This window comes from Polyodon spathula, chromosome 25 (assembly GCF_017654505.1).
Source record: "Polyodon spathula isolate WHYD16114869_AA chromosome 25, ASM1765450v1, whole genome shotgun sequence".
Taxonomy (NCBI): domain Eukaryota; kingdom Metazoa; phylum Chordata; class Actinopteri; order Acipenseriformes; family Polyodontidae; genus Polyodon; species Polyodon spathula.
The window spans coordinates 3,733,843-3,756,045 of NC_054558.1; the positions used below are offsets into that span (position 1 = coordinate 3,733,843).

Here is a 22,203-nt window from a genome sequence, read left to right on the forward strand (position 1 = left end):
CAGCACAAAAGAAACAGGTGTGTACCTAACCCACCTAACCCACAAGACATTGAAACAGACAGACTTGACATCTGTCAGCTGCTTAATGTATTCAGATTTCATCAATGAATGCTATTATGCATCATTGCAATGTACTTAATGTGCAAATCTTTTTTTTTTTTTTGCACGATATATGCAGCTGCACAATTGTATCAGAAAAGGGTTATATCGTGCAAAAAGATTTACACATTATGCCTCATGCACCGGAATCAGTCGACTGGCTAGTGGAAGGTGGGTAATATCAGAACCAAATAAAAAGCTGATATATACTTACAGTTGTCCCCATGGTATCAGAAGATCATCTTACTGTGTTAACTGATACTTCACGATCCTCATGATAAGACCCATACTCTCATACTAGAAGAGACACTATCAACTCAATCATGGTTGAAGGGTTTTCCTTTTCCTCCTACAGGGATAGTGGCACTTTAATTAAACATCAACCACAGTCCAGGCGTCAAAGTGGTTCCAGAATGTAAGGCTTACAAATACGCTGCTGTTTTAAAGAAGTGACAGTAGATGCCTCACAGATCGAGAGCTTCTTTGTCAATTTCAGCAGCAGTCACAGGGAGGTCTTGACCCTTAATGTGAAGGCACCCTGCATATAATTTTAATCTTGTGCTCTTGCTGCTCCTGGCTATTGATGAGAAAGGGAGTTTTAGACTTTAATACAACAGATCTTCACCCATTGTGAGCAAGATGAAAGAGAGAATCTGATGCCGCCACTTTTGAAATTTGTTTTTAAACAAACTGCCAGTCCAGCGAAAGTGTAGCTATTTTTGAGACACATTTCTGATAACATAATTTTAAGTACATTCAGAAGCACAACGCAATTGTTTTTAGCTGTTGATATACTGAGGGTAAGGCTCGTCTTTACTCATGTTTTTCTTTGAACCTTGCTGTCAGCAAGATTAATGCAAAATGGCAATCTGTTATTAAAGGCAGCTTTCTTCAACATTTACAGCTTGGAAAAGCATAGTATAAAACATATAGGTCTTTAAACTGTCAATTACCATTGTCTTGTGCAATTTCTGGGAGCGGCAATGTTATTGTGCATAGTTACAATGCACTTAATGTGTAAATTTGTTAGCATGATACAGTATAACCCTAACCCTCTTCCTAGCCTTTTTTTCTGATACAATTGTGTACTTTAATAACATTGCAATTATGTGTAAGTACACATGTATTTACTATGCAACTACCAACTAAATACACAGTAACTAGAGGCACTTCATGTAAAGCCTTACCTACATTTGTCTGCTTCACTTAGGTATTTGTCAGCCGCCAAATAGTGCTTACAGCTGCATAGTGCTGTAATACCATATCGGTTCTGCAATGGCAGCTCATCAAAATTGCAACTTGGGTCATTGGCTGAGTTCTGACCCAGAGGAGGAATGCCCCTACTAATCCCTTAACACCTGCACTGAATTCACTGCAGCGCCAGATTTCCTCGGGGGTCACCCATCCAATTTCATTTCAGGTTGAGGACAGAATCCAAGTTGCTATGGCGGCTGACAACTTTGTTTTTTTTTCTTTCTTCCTGCAGCTAACTTTTTCAATTCTCCAGCAACAAATGCCCTCGGAGAAAACACTTCATGATCTTTGACTGACAAGGATGCCCATGTAACAGTTTTTCTCTTTGTATTGCTTACAGTTCATGCTGGGTTCCTTGTTCCAGTGCTAATTCCAGTAATTATAGCTAGCTTGAAATGATTCAGATCGACATAAAGGGTTTGCATTTTTTCAATAGGTGTAATTAGGCATACAGAGAACACAAGGTTATTCCACTGTTACTCTTATCCCGGTGCACTGCCCCTGCTGCCTGGGTTTCTAATAGGTGCTAATGACTGGGGAAGGTGGGTGGTTATCTTGGAAGGGCTGCTTAGCCAATGAGGTGGAAACTGCTGTATATTGTATCTATCTATAGAACATCCAAATGATGGGTTCCCTGTTAATCTTCTTTGGCAAGTATGTATGCAGGGATGATGTGTGGTGGGTGGAAAGTTATTCATTTATTGATAATCCTTCACAGGAGATAAACCCCTGAGATGAAATGTCTTGTTTTTAAAAAGGTTCCCCCTCAAAAGTTACTGGAGTGGAGTGCAGCGTTTGCAAAGCCTGTCTAACCAATATATATATATATATATATATATATATATATATATATATATATATATATATATATATATAGTGGTAAAGTGGGTAGGAAGTTAGGAAGGAAGTTATGTTAGCCTGAGGTTATCCAAAGCTCTGTTCCTGGAGGAAACTAAATAGACTGCAGTACCAGCAGACTGACCACTAGGTGTCCTCGGTCTGCTAAAATCAGGAAGCGCAGACTGGTACCTGAGGCAAGGTAACATTGTAACAAGGTAAGGAAACACAATTAAGGGTTAAGCAATTAGGGGTTGGTATAAAAAGCCGCCATTTTGTAGCTCTGGGTGGGGAGTAAGAAGGAGAAAGACAGGAGTGGAGTGGAGTGGAGTGGAGTGGAGCGGAGCGGAGCAGAGCAGAGCAGAGCGGAGTGGAGTGACAGTGACAGTGAAACAGGTAAAAAAGATAAAGATTAACAAACTTAGCCGTGCTGTGGTAGGTAGCGGCATAATCAAAAAGTATACTTAGTTCTCCAACTGATGCACAGTACACACACCTTGGTCTTGTATCTTGTAAAGCGCTTTGTGATGGTGGTCCACTATGAAAGGCGCTATATAAAAATAAAGAATGTATATCTACACACACAGATATGACACAGCACTGTCATTAATAGCTCTATGCAAGTAGGAACATGTTTAAAGATGTATCTTTTTGGGGTTCAGGGTTTATTTCAGTTTCTTTTTTTTTTGTTTTACCTCAAGTCTATACAGACACACATCCTTACTGTAAGGCATATGCACACGTGAAAGGTACTGTGGGTTTCGGTAGAGCCCTGTGGAATTAGTACAGATAGCAGCAGGCTTTCAAATACAAGCTTTACTACACACTTCACTGTGGCCGACTGCAAAAAACAATTCATTTACTTGAGATTTGTTGTTCTATTTCTAAAGATATGAGAATTCTGAAATACTCCCTTGTTGTTCAGATTAACTCCTATTCCCCCCCCCCCCCCCCCCCCCCGTGTCAGGAACAGATCTGTATTTTATATTTATAATAGAACTGTAAAAACAGGATACTCTGCCCTACTGCTATGGTTTGTCCTTCAGAACATGTTGCCTTACTGTGCATTTTTGTACTTCTACCATTTTCTTCAACACTTTATCAACTGATGTGAAAACAAGTGAGATGAGGAAAAAAAAAATTCATTATAACCCTCTGAGACAACGGCAGTACGAAGAAGAAAGCAACGCGATTTTAATTGAACATCCAGGATTCTGACACAGCAATTAATGTACCAGCCTTGACCTGTGCCAATCAAATTATCAGCTCTCACAAGTGCCACTCGGAATTTAACACGCTGGTGTTATCAGTGTTTGCACAGAGCCAATCAAATTATCGAGGCTTATTCTGGAAACGCTTCCATGATAATTATTAAAACTGCCCATTTGCTAAAAAAAAAAAAAGATGATTTTGCAGTGCTTCAAACAATTATCTTCTGCACAGAAATGCCAGGGGAAAGAATTAATGACAGGGTGCAGCTAGCCTGGGAAACTTACTGATACAAACCTAGAGTAGCAGGAACAGGTGCACACACACACACACACACACACACACACACACACACACACACACACACACACACGCACGCACGCACGGTGAATCTCGTAAGCTGGCTAGGAATCTATAATAACACTATGTAACACAATTTTTGTTCCTGGGTAGTAAGTGTTATTTCCTAATTGCTTATGCCTCAAAAGTATAGAAAATGGCTATTTTTCTCCACAGACTTTGCTTTTGTGACCAGGACAGTGATATTTCAAAATATCACTATTTCCAATGGGAAAACAGGCAAATGTGTGTCTTTTCGTTCACATAAAGTCAGAAAAAAACAACATATGACTTAAAATTAACATGTATTTATACTAAAGTAATAATAAAAAAATGACTACAAAAGATTTAGAAGCGAGTAGTTTTTCGAGATTTACGATTATATTGTAAATACCACATTAGACTGTAGGTTCTAATGGTCAGATTATTTTAAATAAAAAATGAATTAACCACCCACAGGTTCACACATTAAACAGATTATTTTAAATAAAAAATGCACCCACACATACACACAATTAAACAGCCCACCCACCCCACAAACACATGTGCACGGTTACACCCACACACTCTCTTTCTCTCTCCCCTCTCCCTCCCTCTCTCTCCCTCTCTCTCCCCCCCCTCTCTCTCTCCCTCTCCCCCTCCCCCCACCCCCCCTCTCTCTCTCTCTCTGTCTCTCCCTCTATTACTCGCTCTCTTCCCATCACTCTAATTCTTTAATTTTTTGGCCATCGCTTGTAGTCAAAATTCCCAAATTTGCTTTGAAATTTTAATGAGAGTGTAATGTATGTATGTAAGCTTGTTTACCTCTTCCTACTGTACATCGATTGTATGTAATGGTAAAGGTGTTAATAAAACACTTTTGAGGGTGAGACAACACCAGCAGAATCAATGTAGGTGCTTGTAAAATCTGTAGTTGTTTAGATGGTTAAAGTCATGGTTTTGGACTCATGTGTCACCCCAAATTGCTGTGTAAAAAATACTGTGAGCTTAAAGTGACCCGATGTCAGGTAAATTCATGAGAATATGTTTGAAGATGGGGCGTTCTTTGGCTCTAGTGACACAAGCTGGGAAGATATTTAAATCTCCTGCACATTCTTTGTGATGTTCCTTCAATGAACTTGGCATGCTGACTTATTTTAGATTGCTGGGGATGGACTGTGTGTGACAGCATGGCATTGCTTTCAGATAAAGGGACAGTAATAATGGGTCCAGCAAGAAATCATGCAAGAGTAGGGTGATCAGGGGTTTTACTATGCCCTGCTGGCTGTGACACTGCCAGAAAATATTGAGGAAATGCTTTGCAAATGAGCTGAATCATGCAGTTTTCACGTACGCACCTTCATACACGTTTGAGTGGGGTTAGGCATGCTACTCTTTTAAAGAAGAATACAAATTTGTAACTCCAGAGCGCCACAGAAAGAACAAACGGATGGGTCAAAGCAATGTCACATTTAATAAATTCAGGTCTTTTAGATCCTAAGCCTTCCTCATCAGCATTCTGTTTGGTAGATCACTACACTAGCTCAAGTTCCATTAATACAGTTTACTGCACAGGTCACAGCGAAAGGGTTGAGGCGAGAAAATCCTTCACTAACTGCATCATTAAATAGGAAGCCTGCAGCCATTCCTACTATTTATTCTCGAAGTGAAAAGTGAATCACACACGACTGCTATAAAAGCTAGAACCACGCACAGTGACTGAAGCACATTCACTTGTTTTGTGCTGTTATCTTCATGGGTTTCTGTTAGACCCCCCCACCCCACATCCCACATACACTAATCCATGATTTAACAATGTCACATGTATTGGAGAAAGTCCCCTTTCACATATATGCTGCTGTTAAGGGTTTGAGCTTTCCCTGACCATGAAGAATCCACTTATAGTGTTTAAAGTGATAGACATTTCCCTTAGAATCCTTTTCTGCCAATGGTGTCAAACTTGAAAGAGTTTCTAAAGGCAGAGCGGGGAGCAGATGCAGTATTCGTTCAAGTGAGAAGAAATTCTGGATACCTATTTTTTTTTCTTCATCAAACACTAAATTAACACCTTGAATGCCTGTCGAAATGCGTTTGCTCTTGATGAGTGAAATGAATTTAATCCTGGTGCATGGATCCTCATTCTTGTCCTCGTCAGCCTGATGCCTGTGTGGTACCCCCATGCACAGAGCTGTGGCACCCCGACAGTCAACAGTGGTAGAGAGGGAGAGACGGGCTCCTTTAATTATACTCTGGGTTCTTGTTAACCGGCTGTCGAATAGAGGACTTTGGGGGCCACCTGTATAAGAACAGCAAGCAGAACTAAAGACTGTGAAATTAAATCAGAGCAACATCAGACAGCGCTCGCTTTGTGAAGGAGCACATCCCACATGGCTGTCAACATCCATTTTCTCCTCTCATTAATAGCTTAGTAACAAACCCATTTTATAACCCGCGGCTGTTAGCTGCCATTATTCAGATCGGGTGAAAGCGTTTGAAAAGCCTGGAGTAAAACAAAAAGGTGTTTGGCAGCCCGATTTAAAATAATGTATATATATATATATATATATATATATATATATATATATATATATATATATATATATATATATATATATATATATAAGTAACACACTGCACAGCACAGGCTTGTTATAATCTGCTCTTCTCGTGGAACGCATTTTAAATCTCTCTCTCACTCTCTCGGAGAGGGTTCTAATTTTGCAAATTCCCTAGATTTTGCTCTTGCTGTTTTTTTTTTTTTTAAATGCTGCCGCACAGGCAAGCCTGCAGCCATACAAACAGGGATTCTGGTGTAGTCAGTTCTCAGAAGCTCAGGTCAGTAGATGGGCGCTATTCCCCTATGCCAACGCTCAAGCAACACCCTAGAATGGTGTAAGCAAGCACTGTGCAGCATGAAAGTCATAAGCAGGGCTCTACTTTTTTCCCCTAAGACTCTTGTGAAAAAGAGCAAGGGTGTTGCATGTGTTCGCCAGTAAAATGCATACAGACTTGTGAGACTGTTCTTACAAGAACATAAGAAAGTTTGAGAACGAGAAATTCAGCCAATCAAGGCTCGTCCCATGTTAGCACCCTAATTTACCCCTACTGGGGAAAACTTATTTAAAAGCACAGAATCTAGTCTTATTTGACAGGTCCCCAGTGTTGTAGATCTGAGTACTTCACCTGGTAGGCTACCCCATACGTTTATAACTCTCTGTGTATAAAATTGCTACTTTCCTTCTGCTTTAAACCTACTTTTAGTCGTCTTCCACTTTTATGTCCTCTGAATTTAAAGTGGTGTCTTGGGTTTACTTTACCATTTTAAAGACATCACTCAAGTGCCCTCTTTCCCTTTTTTTCTAGGCTGAAGAGATTTATAAGAACATAATTCATCTTATGCTAACGATAGGCAAGACAAACTTTGGTCAATACATCTTTAAAGCAGTGTGTTGTACTGGTTGAGACTATAGCTGCCACTAAACCCCAGTCCGGAGAATTTCTTACCCTCTCAAGTGCGTCAGCCAGTGATCTTTGCCTCTAATTCATCTTTATAAGAAAGAAGACTGTGGGAGTCGGTGGCGAGTGAGTCATCTTAGTCTTAGGGTTGTGTCTGTGTTTCTGTGTTTCAGGCATTGCTGGAAACCCAGTGCTGTTTAATGAAAACGGCGATGCCCCGGGACGCTACAATATCTACCAGTATCAGATCAAGAACAACACCGCAGAGTACAAAGTCATCGGGCAGTGGACCAACCATCTGCATTTAAATGTAAGTCTCATCTACAGCTCCATTGAATCCATCCCAATGTACTATACATCATACTGCATGTTTCCAAAATCATTTACACGCTAAGTACTTTGCATAATAACATCTGGATTATGTGTAAGTACACAGCTATTTATTATGTAGCTACTATATAATACACAGTAATTAGAGACACTTAAAGTGTTACAAAAATGTTACAGATCCCATATGAAATATATATGATATATATAAAATATATTTTACTACTGTAAAAATATATTTGATATACAGGTATAGTGATTTACCCAATCATGACAAAATCATATTGAAATAGTCCCATATTTACATACAATGAAAGCTATGAATAAGGATAAAGTAGAGGCACTGTGGCTTGATAGCCTTTAGTACAGCTGTCTCTAGGATTATGTCAGGGGAATTAAAAGCAGGAGTTTCCATAAGGTGATGTTTCATTAAGCCTGAGGACAGAGGGATTGAGATATGGTGAACCAAGCTTTGGGATATGGAGTAGAGTATACACTATATAACTACAGGACTGAAGGGAGTTAAGCTACCAGGCTAGACCTAGTTAACCTTTCATATAAAGTTCCCACGAACCAGGCAAGGTCTGCTGGAGGCGATGAAGTATTGTTATTTCCAGAGTAGTACTGTACTGCACTTTGTGATTGCAACTCTTCGCTCTGTGTGAACTGCTATTATTGGATTGCATTGTTGGAAACTCAATGGAAGGGATGTATTTTGTACGAACCAGGCAAGGTCTGCTGGAGGCAAAGAAGTGTTGCTTTACAGTCCCTTGTAAAGGTTTCCCATAGTAACAGCATAGCAAAGTGTACTGAAGCACAAATCGCAGTAAAGAATGGGTAAGCGTTGTAAAGACCAGAGAGGTATGGTAAAGCATTTTAAACAACATGCATTGTGTAACCCTGGGAAAAGCAGGATAAAACTGTAAAAATACTGTGCAACACTGGATAAATAAAACCCATCTTCAGGTTAAAGCATGACTCAGTCCCTTGCTCTGTATATATCAAACACCCGTACAATTACTTTTCATTTGAATAACTGGAGGAACGCTAATTGAGTTCCACTTCATTAGAGTTCTTGATGAGTGAAAAACAATTATGAAATGGTGTTTACTGTTCATAAAAAACGTTTAATAATTTCTCTAAAAGGTTAGTTCAATAATGTAAATCTAATGTTTTGGAAGACAAATCCAATCGTATAGAGCCAAATACTGATGCTCTTGTTTTTTTTCTGCACAGCGTTTATTTTTTGACTTGTTGTTGAATATATTAACACATGATGTTATTTCACTAGAATAAAAATAGTTTCCCATCACTGAGTAATACTTACAGCTATTCTCATTATTACTTCCAGATATCACATGGCGTCTTGCTAGATGGTTTTTAAATCCACCTAGGTCAGGAGTTCAGACTTGTTACTTCACACAAATGCTTTAGACTAGACCTTATTCTGTGAATAGAAGAATCCTGGTTAGCATATTTTAGGTAGCTGTGCGGTTGGATGACACCTTGGTAGTGAATTGTTAAATGTAATTGCTAAATATAGCCATATAGCCACTAATTACAGTACTTGAATACCTCAATATACCCAATTCATCAAAATATTTATTAAACCCCTTTCCAAATGTGCCCAGGGTGTTGTACAAAAACATACTATAGATTACAGTTAGCCTCCTTGAGGGTGATTAAGCAAAAAACAATACTGGAAAAATGCAGTTACTGCATTTAAATAATACATATATATACAGTTCTCATTTTGGCTGCCTCCTCTTAAAGCAGGGCTCCTTGAGTACCAACACCTCTAACAGTGCATGACTGTCTCTTAGTGTGGTTTTATGTCTGAAAGTAGAGGGGGTATATAAAGCTGTCTCTAGATTATTACAATTAAAATCTCAGATAATAACACAGGTTGCTGTTCTACCCCCCTCTCTCTAGACTCATGCAATGCAGTGGCCAGGTGGTACCCATCAAGTGCCACTCTCTACTTGCAGCCGGCCATGTGGCCCTGGGGAGCGCATGAAGGTGGTAAAGGGCACCCCCTGCTGCTGGCACTGCGAACGTTGTGAGGGGTACCAGTTCAGGGCAGATCGCTACACCTGCAAGATGTGTCCCTTTGGCCAACGCCCCAACGAGAACCACATGTACTGCCAGGACATCCCCATCGTCCAGCTGGAGTGGACCTCCCCCTGGGCAGTCATCCCGGTCTTCCTTGCTATCATCGGAATCCTGGCCACGCTGTTCGTGGTGGTCACGTTTGTCCGCTATAATGACACGCCCATTGTTAAGGCTTCTGGGCGCGAGCTGAGCTACGTTCTCCTGACAGGGATCTTTCTGTGCTATGCCACCACTTTCCTCATGATCTCCAAGCCTAACGTGGGCATCTGCTCGCTGCGGCGCATCTTCCTGGGCTTGGGTATGAGCATCAGCTACGCGGCTTTGCTGACCAAGACCAACCGCATCTACCGTATCTTTGAGCAGGGCAAGAAATCAGTCTCCGCTCCGCGCTTAATCAGCCCAGCCTCCCAGCTTGTGATCACCTTCAGCCTGATTTCTCTGCAGTTAATGGGGGTCTGCATTTGGTTCTTGGTGGACCCCCCCCAAGCCATCACTGACTACCACGACCAGCGCACGTCCAACCCGGTCTTAGCCCGCGGGGTGCGCAAGTGTGATATCTCGGACCTGTCCCTCATCTGCCTCCTTGGCTACAGCATGCTGCTGATGGTCACCTGCACCGTGTACGCGATCAAGACCCGCGGGGTCCCAGAGACCTTCAACGAGGCCAAGCCCATCGGCTTCACCATGTACACCACCTGCATCATCTGGCTAGCCTTCATCCCCATCTTCTTTGGGACCTCACAATCCAACGAGAAGGTAAAGCAGAGTGACACTACTGGGGTTCTGAGGGGTGAGGGATGGAGAGGGTTAGGAGTTTTCTTGTACGGTATTTTTATTAATGAAAAAGAAATGCACAAACAATCCTGCTGGTTGTTTAGAGTTTTGTTCAGTGGAACCCATACTGCTGTTCAGAAAAACAGTGATTGAATTTCGCCTGTAGAAAAGGGGAATGATGGTTTGTCTAAAAAAAAAAGAAATATAAATCTAAATAATGGAATCTCACATAATCCTCTGCTATATCCAATATTGATGTCTGTAGGGAATGATGGGAAGACTGATGATGCAGCTTCATGGTAAATTACCTTCCTGATCCTTGAGAACAGAGCTATTAACAGCTGGAGGACACACTACAGACATAATTAAGGATCTTTCCATCCCACAAATTAGAGCCTTTTGTTATGTGTTATCAACCACAAATGGATTAAACACCAGAATCTGGTCCACTTGACTGGGAACTTGGTAAACTTTTATATAGGTACGTGCTGCAAGCCTAAGTAGGACAGGACAGATCTAAGCACTCCGAGCTGTCAGCCGAAGCTTACTGAAGTCTCTCCCCTGTGACTGAGCACATGTAGGGTTCCAGTTAGCCAGGCAAAACATCCCTGTTCCCTTGTGCTCCAAAGAACAAGCAGAAAAAAACATGCTTTGCGACATTACGAAGGACATTGTGCTCATATTTATAGAAAAAAAAATATGATTTTTTTTTTTTTTTTATTTCCCTTTAGGATTTTGTTTTTCTGAGCGTAGACTGCCTTTTGCAAATGCAATCTCTGGGGTTTACTCCATTCCAGCGATGCCCGAGGCATTCATAAACCATTAACAATACACCTCCTTGAGATTCAAATATCTTAATAATTTTATACATTGCATTGAGCAGACAGAATAGATATATTAAGAGCTTAAGCTAACATGCAGATTCTTTCTGCAGGTTTATTGGAGTCACTATTACCCAGTTCTCCCAAGTACTAGTGCCTGGGGCTGTTTGTTACTTAAACACATGCAAACACGCAAGTATCTGAGCACGAGCGCACTCAAATGACCTGTTCCAGCGTTTCTCAACTGTGGCCACGAGAATGATTATGTGAGGTCCCATTATCCCTAAAGGGCACAGGCTGGTAATGGAAACAGCTGTGTTGCTTTCTATAAGTCAATTTAATTTCTGTTGCCGTGGTCTTCATCCGCCTACTGCTTCCCTGTATGCTACCCCAGCTGTAATAAATTGGGCGTTAGTTCTAGTTGTCAAAATGAATCGGATTATTTTGTACAGAGGATAAGATAGGATGCTCGCCTGCAGGAGCTCGGGACTGCCTGTTCAATCTAGAACTTTTTATTTTGCATAGTCTTTTCCACCAAGTTAACTGGATCTGATTCTGAGTGGGGGTGGCGGTTGTTTAGTGGCCCATACAGAATGCTGGCAGGTTGTGTAGCTGTACCTTCTCTTAGCTCCTATGCCGTTCCAATACCATCCCAGGCAGCAGCAGCATTGGTGGTGCTAGTAACTTGCTGACAGGCATGACGCCTTTTTTCCAATTCCCCATCACCACCTTAATAGAGGTTTGTCTTGTTTAAAAAATACATAAATACATAAATAAAACAGGCTTTGCGTCTTTGCTGGCCATCCTGCTGCACTGCCAGTGCTTGTAATGCAAAATTGATCTGCGTTGCAAATGAAACGAATAGAGTGGAACACGAGCCTGCCAGGTAGCGATAGTATAGCATTAATTGTACCTTTGTCCCGTGCAATGGGAAACAAGGCCAGGAATGTCTGTTCTTGGTGTTCAGATAAAACACAGTACGTGGTTGGCGTGCAGCTGCACAGAGCAGAGGCGCTATCTTGACATGCATTTTGACACCCGCTGCTCTCTCTTTCTGAGTGTGATGAGGTGGGGGTGGATGAAGCAGCCAGTAGGAACAACGATCACACAATCACTGGAGATTTCTTTTCTCTTATTCCTGCAGAGTGATCGAATTGCTATATGGACTGATTTTATGTACATTACAGTATTTTTTGTTTTACTGTCACTATATGGTTTGTATTTGACTCGAGTCAACAGAGCAGTATTTATTTAATAGATAATTTGCTTATGATTAGTGGTTTCCAAAAATAGAAACATATATAATTTTTTTAAAATATTATTTTTATTAACTACAGATCCCATTTTCCTCCATCCGTTCTGTTTGGTCTTATCTCTACAAACTATGTTTTAGAAAAGAGATACTGATAAAGACCTGGGTGGTCGTTGTTATTTTTTCCTTACTCTAATTTGCATGTTGATCTGACATATTTTAGTTTAGTGATAGACAGATGCTGGGTTGTTCTTGACAAATGGAGACGTTGCACAAGCACAGACACATTGATGTGACATATAAACTGCCTATCTGTATTAGACAGATAGGCCATCATATTAGCAAGCACACAGATATGTACTGCAGGCATGTGGTCTTTTATGGCACTTGTTGGGTAATGTAATGACCCATTGAGTGAATAGCACCTCAGCGGTAACTTTCTTACATTTTTACATACCAAACAGTATCATAATGTTCTTAACCATACCGTTAACCACTGTGTCAGAGCTACTGTTTGTTACAAACCCAGTGAGTTTCCATTACGGGCAATGCTAAGGTCTGCTAACAGTGCTGCTAGGATTTCCAAGCAATACACTCGCTCATGCTTTGATACTCACTGGCATTTTTTTTATAGTGTCTGTAAGGTAAGACCCCTTTAGACAGAAAGGGCCTGAATCTTAAAGCTTTTTTTTTTTTTTTTATCCAAATAATTATTAGGTAGCACATTTGTTTTTTTTTTCTGATTCAAATTACAATTCTAAAATCGGAGTTATTCATTTCTGGTTTGCTAGCTTTACTGTTTTTTTTCATTCTAAAGATTTCTCAGCATGCGTGATCTGAACTGTCCAGTGGAGCAGTGCATCGTGGGATATTGACGTGGAGACTGGTGGGGCGTGCAGATTATTTAGCTAACTTCATCAAGTATTTTAGCTGAATTAGATCACTGTAATGTGAATTATGCATGGTTCCTAACTTGGCAGTGTATTGATAAAAGTAGAGTATACTGGACTACCTGCAAACCTGGTGTGGATCTCTTCCTTGCTTCCCTGATCCTGGCTAAGTAGGTCATTATTTCCTGCAAAAAAAAAAAAAAAAAAAGCCACAAAGATTGGAATAGCTATTAATTCATAAATAAATGCATGAATCTATCATACTTCTGTGATTGTCAGGGTATTATTAGATTAATGTATTATTATGTGTGTTTTTTTTTGCATTACAGGCTTTGAAACATAGTTTTAAATGATCTCTCTGTGCTCATCATCCTGAGATTATGTCGTAGTAAAAGCCTGACAGTTGTAATCATCCCTTTTGCAGGATCTCATTAGATGTACTCTCTGAGATTGAAAGGTGTATAATTAAACATGACTGTGTGAAAAGAGACAGAGGTGAGGCGTGAGGCTCTGACACATAGTATTATCAAGCCCCTGGCCGGCCCACACTTTCAATGGGGTTACTTTATCCTGATATATAAGATAACTAAATATGCTCTATGATATTGGGGGGGGGGGATGCTGGAAAGAGTTATTTGAACATTTTATTGACAATAAACCGGTTGTATTCACTGAGAAAAAAATTTCTGTTTATTTTTACAGTATTTTAGAAACCTTGCCTGGCACCTTCTACAACATACCCAAGGTGTATATATTTAGAACAACTGGACACATGTTGAAACTTATTATATACAGGAACAGGTCTTGGTCAAGTTTGCTTCATTGGGATAGAAATAGAAAATGCATACCATCTGTAGAACACACGTCCGTGTTCTGACCTTTACGTGACCCACAGACTGATAGAGGGGTTGGCAGGTGCTTCTGTATCCATTAATAACTGATGTTCCACAAGGACTAGAATCCACATTCTGGAGAACTGGACCAACATTCTAGAGAACTGTATAAACATTCTGGAGAACAGACTTTACTGTAGATTTCTCTGAAGGAATTAGAAGCAGTAATCATTGAGGAATTATTTTGGATCCCCCAGAACCATGTGTAGTACATACAGAGTTATTTAATAAAATACAGTGTGAGTTTCTGCCTTTTAAACTGTCACAAACATAGGTTCTGAGTACAGCCATAATAATGTTTCTGTCTGTCAGCCGGTCTCTCTATACCTATGATAGATGTTAATACAAGCTTTATATATAAGTAATCACAGTCATACGGACACAAGAGAGCCCGCTCGTATAGCTTAATAAAGTGTATCGGAGTCAAGCTGACATCTGCAGACTCAGAGAGGTGATCTAAATCAGATGCTTTTATTACACTGTCAAACAAGAAGAGGTTCTGAGAAAAAAATAAAAAAATAAATAGCGTTTCATTTTTGCAATCCCCTTCTGGTTCTCTTTCCAAGTAAACCCAAACTGTGTTAGAGCCAATTATGCCTCTGTCTGCTTTCTGCCGGGTTAATGGGCAAATCCATTCTCATGTTTACGAATGATATTGAAACAAAAAATCTATCCCGTCTTGCCTTGCTGAAGCTGCAGTGTCGCGTGTATGGGTCTGTGTTCCTTGTGAACCTGTAGACTTAACAAGGAAAAGGCTGCTCTGTATTGCTGGAACCTCAGTGATGTTTCAGAGTAGAGGACAAGCTGATAAGGGAACACAGTGACTAAGAGCAGGCAAGTGGATTTCAAAACTGTAGTTCAAACACCCTTCTGAATTTTAATTTGGCACTGATTTAATATCGTATCATTATCTTTTATTTTGGGAGAATACTTTCTCTCACTGCACTCTTTCACTGCCCATAGCTTGAGATTGCCTGTAGCGTCCCACAGTCCAGCCTAAACAGATTGAGAGAACATTGGAGAATGCTGGGTACCTGCTGATCCCAAGAACACGGTGATTGTGTGCATACTACTATGGTGTAGAGATTACCCTAACTAAATGATCTCTGATTGCATTGGCATTAGTACTGGACCATTCCATGACTCTGTAACAGGACAGACCTACCGCTACTTGCATGCCATTTGTCTGATATTGACTTATCAGTTGTACAGCACAACGTTAATATGACACTACAGTGGTAACACAATGTTTTGATCAATGGTATGGATACCATGGTACCTTATCGGTACCACTGTGCAATATATTTCCTGTCGATTATGTTACCATAGCTGTAGGACCATTGTTCTGCTTGGGTTTCTTCAGGGAAATGCACTGGTATAGTCTGGTCTTTTTCAAATTGTTCTGTAAGGTTAAGGTCCAAGAAGACATCATTGTGCCTACCTCCCCCCCCAGAAAAATAAATAAATAAATACATAGACAGCATGGTTTATAAAACAGCTGTGATGTAACACAACCACTCAAGCCAAAGCTTGATTTCTAATCTCAGGCTTTTGCTCTTCCATCATTACAAGGTTTAATCACACCCACTTGTCTGCAGTGATGTATCACATCTGCAGACAACAGCACTTCTGAGTGGACCGAGAAACACAAAGAGCTTCCTTTCAGGCAATAAAACTTCAAGCAAGTGCTCTGAAATTCTAACCCCAGCACTCGCTTTACCTTGCCCCTTAAGGGTGTTTAAATACAGGATGAATTGCTTACTGAACCCTAATGATTCAAATACAGTGTAAATTATCTGTGGGATGGTGGGTGACCAACTTGAGCACCTCACGCTGCAAGAAGGGACTTTGATTAACGTCTCTAAAGAATGCAAAGGTGATTTCTGAAACATGCACAATAACAGAAACTCTGGTGCAGGTAATGAGCAAGCAGTAGTGACCATGTAAGGAGTTAAATGGATTTTCACCATCGTCTTCTGAATAAAGCAACCAAACCTTGAAAAAGTCCTTGAAAGCTAGCTGTCACCATACTTACCCTGCAACAGGGTGTTGCCAGAATAGAATACAAGTAAAACCATCGCAGCCTAGATTTGTAGTGCCTTGTGGAGTATTAAATATCTAGTTGCAGGGGGCTGTATGATGTGTCAGGCTGCTATAACAGCAGACAGGTTGTTTGTCACTGTTATTATTTCTCAGAGAACGAATGCCCCCACCCCTACTTGCTCTTAATAAACCATCTAGTTACTGTGACTTTGTTCTGTAAATGCAGGGGACTAACTGGGAGAGCAAACAAACAGCAGCAATAAATACCCCCCAGCTTCGAAGTGTTCTGTGAAACACAAAGTTTTCATAAGATTATTTGTTTTTATGGGGATGCTTCAAGCGATGCAGAACGAGAATCCACAGCGAGTTAAATAATTGACTAGACCGGGGGAAAGTGTTTTTAGGTTGACGAAGCAACGATATTAAACCCAGCATTGCAGAAAATGAACAAGCAAGAGGTGGTCCCAACTGCACGGACACACGTGTGTGTGAGCAGGGGGGGGTTTTGATTACGACAAGCCCTGATCTCGGATCTCAGGAGGAATTAACAGCAATATCTGCAAACAGGCTACTCCCGTCGCTGCCTGTGTGTTTCAGAAATCAAGCGCTGGTTCTTCAGGTACAATAGAAGTAGCTTCGAGCCAAGTACAGGGTCATTCAAATCACAAGGTGCAGGTTGCTTGGGCAAAGTGGGCTGAAGTTTACCACAGAGCTAATGTACTTGTACTAGTGCTAATAATACAGCCTGAAGTTTGTGGCTAAGTACTATACTGTATGGAGGGGTAGTTTTAGTAAGGTGGGCCAGTCACAGCACCAAAGTACCGCAGTTAGCAATTTGGTTGCAACTCTTAACAAAGTAAATATATTGTATGTACTAAGAGAACATATGTTAATGAAGACAGCCGCAATGTACTCATTTAAGTATTTCTTGCGTCTTCTTAACAAAATCTCTAGCATTATCCAAAGCGAGAGTCGTGCGACACTGTTCTAATAGACAGTGGGAGTTGAGTTGTGGTTTGCTGCAGCAGAGGGAGCCCGAAGGAGAACGTCTACACATGCAAGGGTGCAAGAATCAAAATAACATTGCTTTCGTTAAATGTAATCTGTTCAATGCATCCTGTTCAATCTTCATTTGACCTATTTTAATACTGTTATATATATATATATATATATATATATATATATATATATATATATATATATATATATATATATATATAAAATGAAAGGCAGTGTTTAATCCTATCAGAATCTATAGTGGAGCCCCCACCTTCACCTTATATTGCTCAATGTATTTTAAATGTATAAATCATTGCGCTGAAATAACACTAATGTACTTTTGGTAGGCTATACATTACATTATGTAAAAAAAGATATACATCTGTACAGTAGGCCTATACTGTATACCGTACGTAGTACAATCAAATTAACAACACCTAGAGCACTGTCTTTTTACTTTAGACTGTAGGCTACTGGTTTGGTAACACAAAATAAATCATGCTGCTGCATTGCACAATTTGGTGTGCAATGCAAGTAAAAGATTATTTTAAATTGAAACAATGATTTTAGCTTTTTTTTAAATTATTGTTAAGTATTATTATTATTAACATGGCAACCTAGACAATTAACACACATATTGGTGCTACGATACTTACAGGAGGACAGTGAATTCTCATTAATAGAGATTTCATGAGTAACCTAGAAGCCAACTGTATACTGTCTGTTTTTATTTAAGTTAGTCAGTGCTTCAGTGCTAAACTGTGCACATTCACAAAACACCTGCACATTAATAGAACAGCTGTGTTTCCTATTCCTATACAGATGCTCAGAATGAGCTGGAGGGGTTAGCGGCACATGTGTGCTGTTTACTGCTTCCATCATGCTGGGGAAACCAGAAATGTCATAGAAATTTGTTGTCAAGGCTTGTAAGTACACCTTGCTTTTAGAGAAAGGTATTTGTCTGTTCACCTAAAGAATACATTGAGCACAACTGGCAATGCATGAGAAAAGGCAGAATGGGAAATGCCGGCAACAATTGTGACTGCTTAAACATCCACCTCCTATTTTCAAATATATGCAGGAGCGCCCATAATTACATATTCATCTGCGCCTGATCCTCAAACAGAAACTACAGCCGCAAAGCATTCCCTAAAAACTTGTTAAAATAGCATTGATACAGCGTTGCCGTTATTTTCCCATTTTAAAGGCGTGCTGGTTTGTTTTTCTCCAGTTGTACATCCAGACGACCACGCTGACGATCTCAGTGAGCCTGAGTGCCTCTGTCTCGCTGGGGATGCTCTACATGCCCAAGGTGTACGTCGTGCTCTTCCATCCCGAGCAGAACGTGCCCAAGCGCAAGCGCAGCCTGAAAGCTGTGGTCACGGCCACCACCATGTCCAACAAGTTCACGCAGAAGGGCAGCTTCAGACCCAACGGGGAGGCCAAGTCAGAGGTGTGCGAGAGCCTGGAGACGCAAGGTGGGCTGCCCTTGGAGGTTATGATACATGGGAGTAGGCTGTATGTGAATAGCGGAGACAGAAAGCAATGTAGTGCAGGTTTAGCAGGTTTGGATCTAGTCAGCTGATCTAAACAGTGGCAGACCTAAATCCATGGAAGCAAGAGTGGAGCAGAGGAGGAATATGGGGAACTGAAATGGGAGGAAATTGCTAGTGACTCAGAAAAGAGGACAAGGTCTGCCCTTGGCTTGCCATTCTAAATACTGCTGGTAAATATACACAATAGTCATGGACTGCAAGATGTTTGATTTTCATAACCAAAATGCCCTATATTGATCATCCACTGCTGTTTAGATCAATTCAAAAGATCCCATTAACCTGAAAAGCTTTGTCTCTATTTATGTGTATAATTTAGATTTATAATCAACTTATCCTTGATATAGTTTTTCATTTCATCAGTTTAATTGCATGGAACATGTAAAGGCATTAGTGCAGCAATGCATAGCAACAGTAAGATAAAGTGTGGACATATCAGAAACACCAGAAAATTATGGAACTGAAAACAAAATACCATGGTATATTATATATGGGCTTTTATAAGAGCCACTGAGTACAGGTATACCAGCCTCCATGGCTTCCGCTGCTGCATGGAGAGAGAACAGGTGTCCTTGCAACATGCTACCACACTTTCCAGTGATCTCTGATGGGGCTGGCACACTTCGTTAGTTAGCAGAGGACAGACGCAGATGTTTCGACTTTGCATAACTCCACAGCCTGACCTCTTTAGAAGACTGATCAAGGAAAATAATTCTGAATTCTGGACGTGTAGTGCCGCTTGGTCGGTGGTAGAAATTGCTTCATTTTTTTTTTTGTTTTTTGTTTTTGTTTCCGTAAATTGAGGGACGATTGATAACAAGCTTTCAGCCTCAATTTGTTGCTCTCATTGACAAACATGAAGAATCCTCTGCAATAAGGCTCGCAACCACAATAAGAGAGCAAAGTGAAAGACAGATGGGACTGCCAGATACAATTCTTTCTGGACCATCTATTTTTTTTTATCTGGAGTTTGCAGCACATACATATTTAAATAAGGTTCATTTATCACTGACGCTGGGGGCCCGGAGCAGGGTAATATAAAAAGCTATATATATATAATATGGAAATGGCTGTATTAAAATGTCTTGGCAGGGATGGGCATGTGGGCAGACGGCTCCCATGAAGTAGCCACTGAGCATGTCTTTATTCTTGTAATTGTTTAATTTTGCTTTATGTTCTCCTTCTCATTTCACAGCATTGGCTTCCAAGCAAACTTACATCAGCTACAGCAACCATGCAATCTAACCAAGAGCCTCTGGCAGTGCCTGCCATCCCTATGAAGAGTTCACTACGCTGAAACAAGATGAACTGAAAAAAGAGGGAGAAACTAAAGAAAAATGCAAACAAAAACCGAAAAGGATTCTGAGTACCAGGCATGACCCTTTAATGCCCGCTAGGTTACAAGGACGGGTCCTTGGAGGTCACTATGGACGGGGTTGTGTCCTCATGATCAAACGGCAGCAACGGAGATGTTTCCAAGGTAATAGCAGCAGATCACTTCAGAACTGAGCCTGTTTTCCTTCTTGTGTTGATGACACCCTTTGTCTTTTGTTTTCTTGATGTTTCCATGACACCCCGTGAGCTTCATTTTAGAGAGACAGACCAGCTGCTTCTGGGGGGTAGGGGGGTATGTGTGTGTGTGTGTGTGTGTGTGTGTGTGTGTGTGCGTGTGTGACTGAGCGACAAGCAGCAAGAGAGACTTCCACATAGGACTCTTCTGAAAAACCCTGCAGTATAGCTGAAATATTAATACACGGTTACTTTTTAAATCACACAAAATATCCCTTGAAAAAGTACTACAGCATACGACTGCGTCCAAATTCTGGGTTAAATGCCCTCCAGATCCTTAGCTCTTATCCCTAGACTCCACTGCCTCCCAGTAGTCAGCTTTTACAGCTAACCCACACTGCCATCAAGTCTAAACACCAGGCAACCTAGGGCTGTCAAATACGCTCATGTGAACACCCGTAGTCGTTGCACTGCTTTCCGAAATACCACCCTTACCGTATCTCTGTGAATCTGAAACAAACTAAAGATTCACCCTGAAAACTACCACTCAGTTTGTGTTTATGTTACATCTGCAGTTTTGCTAGGCTGTTGATTTAAATGTATACATTTTTTTTTTTTTTACCTTAACCTGGAAATTTGATTTAACGTCTCCACAGAAAATGTAAGTAAGGTGGTTTTCATTTTTTTTTGATTGAATCGCTTACCTCCAGGATACTTTAGGGTGCCAAGCGGTATATTTACAGTGATGGTAGACAGTTCCAGAAACGCACTGTTGCGAATTTCATTACATGAAGCATCAGGGGTCTAACAAAGTTTTAGAAACTCCAGAAGGTAAACCACTAAAAAAACCACAATGGATGGCAAAGTCTGTTCTAGAATCCTCAGCTCTTGCAACTCACAAAATCAGCCGACAATACATCAGATCAAGGAAATGTTTCCTTTTTTTTTTTTTTTTTTAAATAACAAAAAATAAATAAAAAATCTATATATATATATATATTTGTGGGATTGTTTGTGATTGTGTCTAAAAAAATGTTTCTGCTTTTTGTTTTGTTCCCTCTGTTTTATTCCTTTCAACACTGTCGGTGTTGCAAAGATAGAGTATGTTCAAATGTTGACCAAATGAAATGGTGAGTTCATGTATGTTAATAAAATGGATTGATCATGTCTGCTTTATGTACTGACCAATTTAAAAAAAAAAAAAAAAGAAAGTACAGTGCCTGGATATTTGACTTTAATCTGTATTAAAAAAAGGTGTAGAGCATGTTCATTTTTATATTAAAAAAAGATATTTCTAATAAAAATACTGTTTTGCAAATATTTCAGTGATGCTTTGTTCCTCAATTTCCTGCAGACATTTAGAATAGCAGCTCACAATCCTTCAATAGATTATAACAGACACAGGCTATTCCCCCCCCTTTCCTCAGTTCTAGTTAGCATCTCCGACAGGCATATTTATCAATCCTCTTCCTCTCTTGGGCCTCCACTGTCTATTTATCTTATTACTTTAATTATATTAGATGCTGTTTCCTATCCTTATTCCAAGTGCTCTCCAAGTCAACAAAGCGTTCTGCAAGAAGATCCGAATCCCCCCACGGATATTTCCTGGGTAAATAAAGAGACAAGAAAAGCAGCTGAGGTGCACTGAGCTGACAGAGGGCACGCAAGCATTCAGCAAACCTGCAGCTTGCAGAGGGGAAGCAACGGCATTCCAGCAGTTTGTTTAAACAATCAATGAATGAAAGCAAACTGTAGGTCTTTTTTCAACTCCAGCACAGAGAATTGCTTTCTTTGCTGATATAGATCCCCCCCCTCCCACCCCCTTTTCAGTTTCAAAAAGAAGTCAATTACTTTTTT

At 40.4% G+C, this 22,203-nt stretch overlaps 1 protein-coding gene across 1 annotated transcript in view; it reads left to right on the forward strand.

Annotated features, from left to right (window-relative positions):
- The window catches only part of grm4 (glutamate receptor, metabotropic 4), a 116,284-nt gene extending 94,948 nt beyond the window's left edge, over nucleotides 1-21,336 (forward strand). The window contains exons 8-11 of the mRNA XM_041228958.1: nucleotides 7,347-7,483; nucleotides 9,433-10,368; nucleotides 18,516-18,762; nucleotides 20,033-21,336. Of these exons, the coding sequence (XP_041084892.1) occupies nucleotides 7,347-7,483; nucleotides 9,433-10,368; nucleotides 18,516-18,762; nucleotides 20,033-20,082 (1,370 nt within the window). The 3' untranslated portion in view covers nucleotides 20,083-21,336. The remainder of the gene's footprint in view (nucleotides 1-7,346; nucleotides 7,484-9,432; nucleotides 10,369-18,515; nucleotides 18,763-20,032) is intronic.
- Nucleotides 21,337-22,203: the final 867 nt, after the last annotated feature.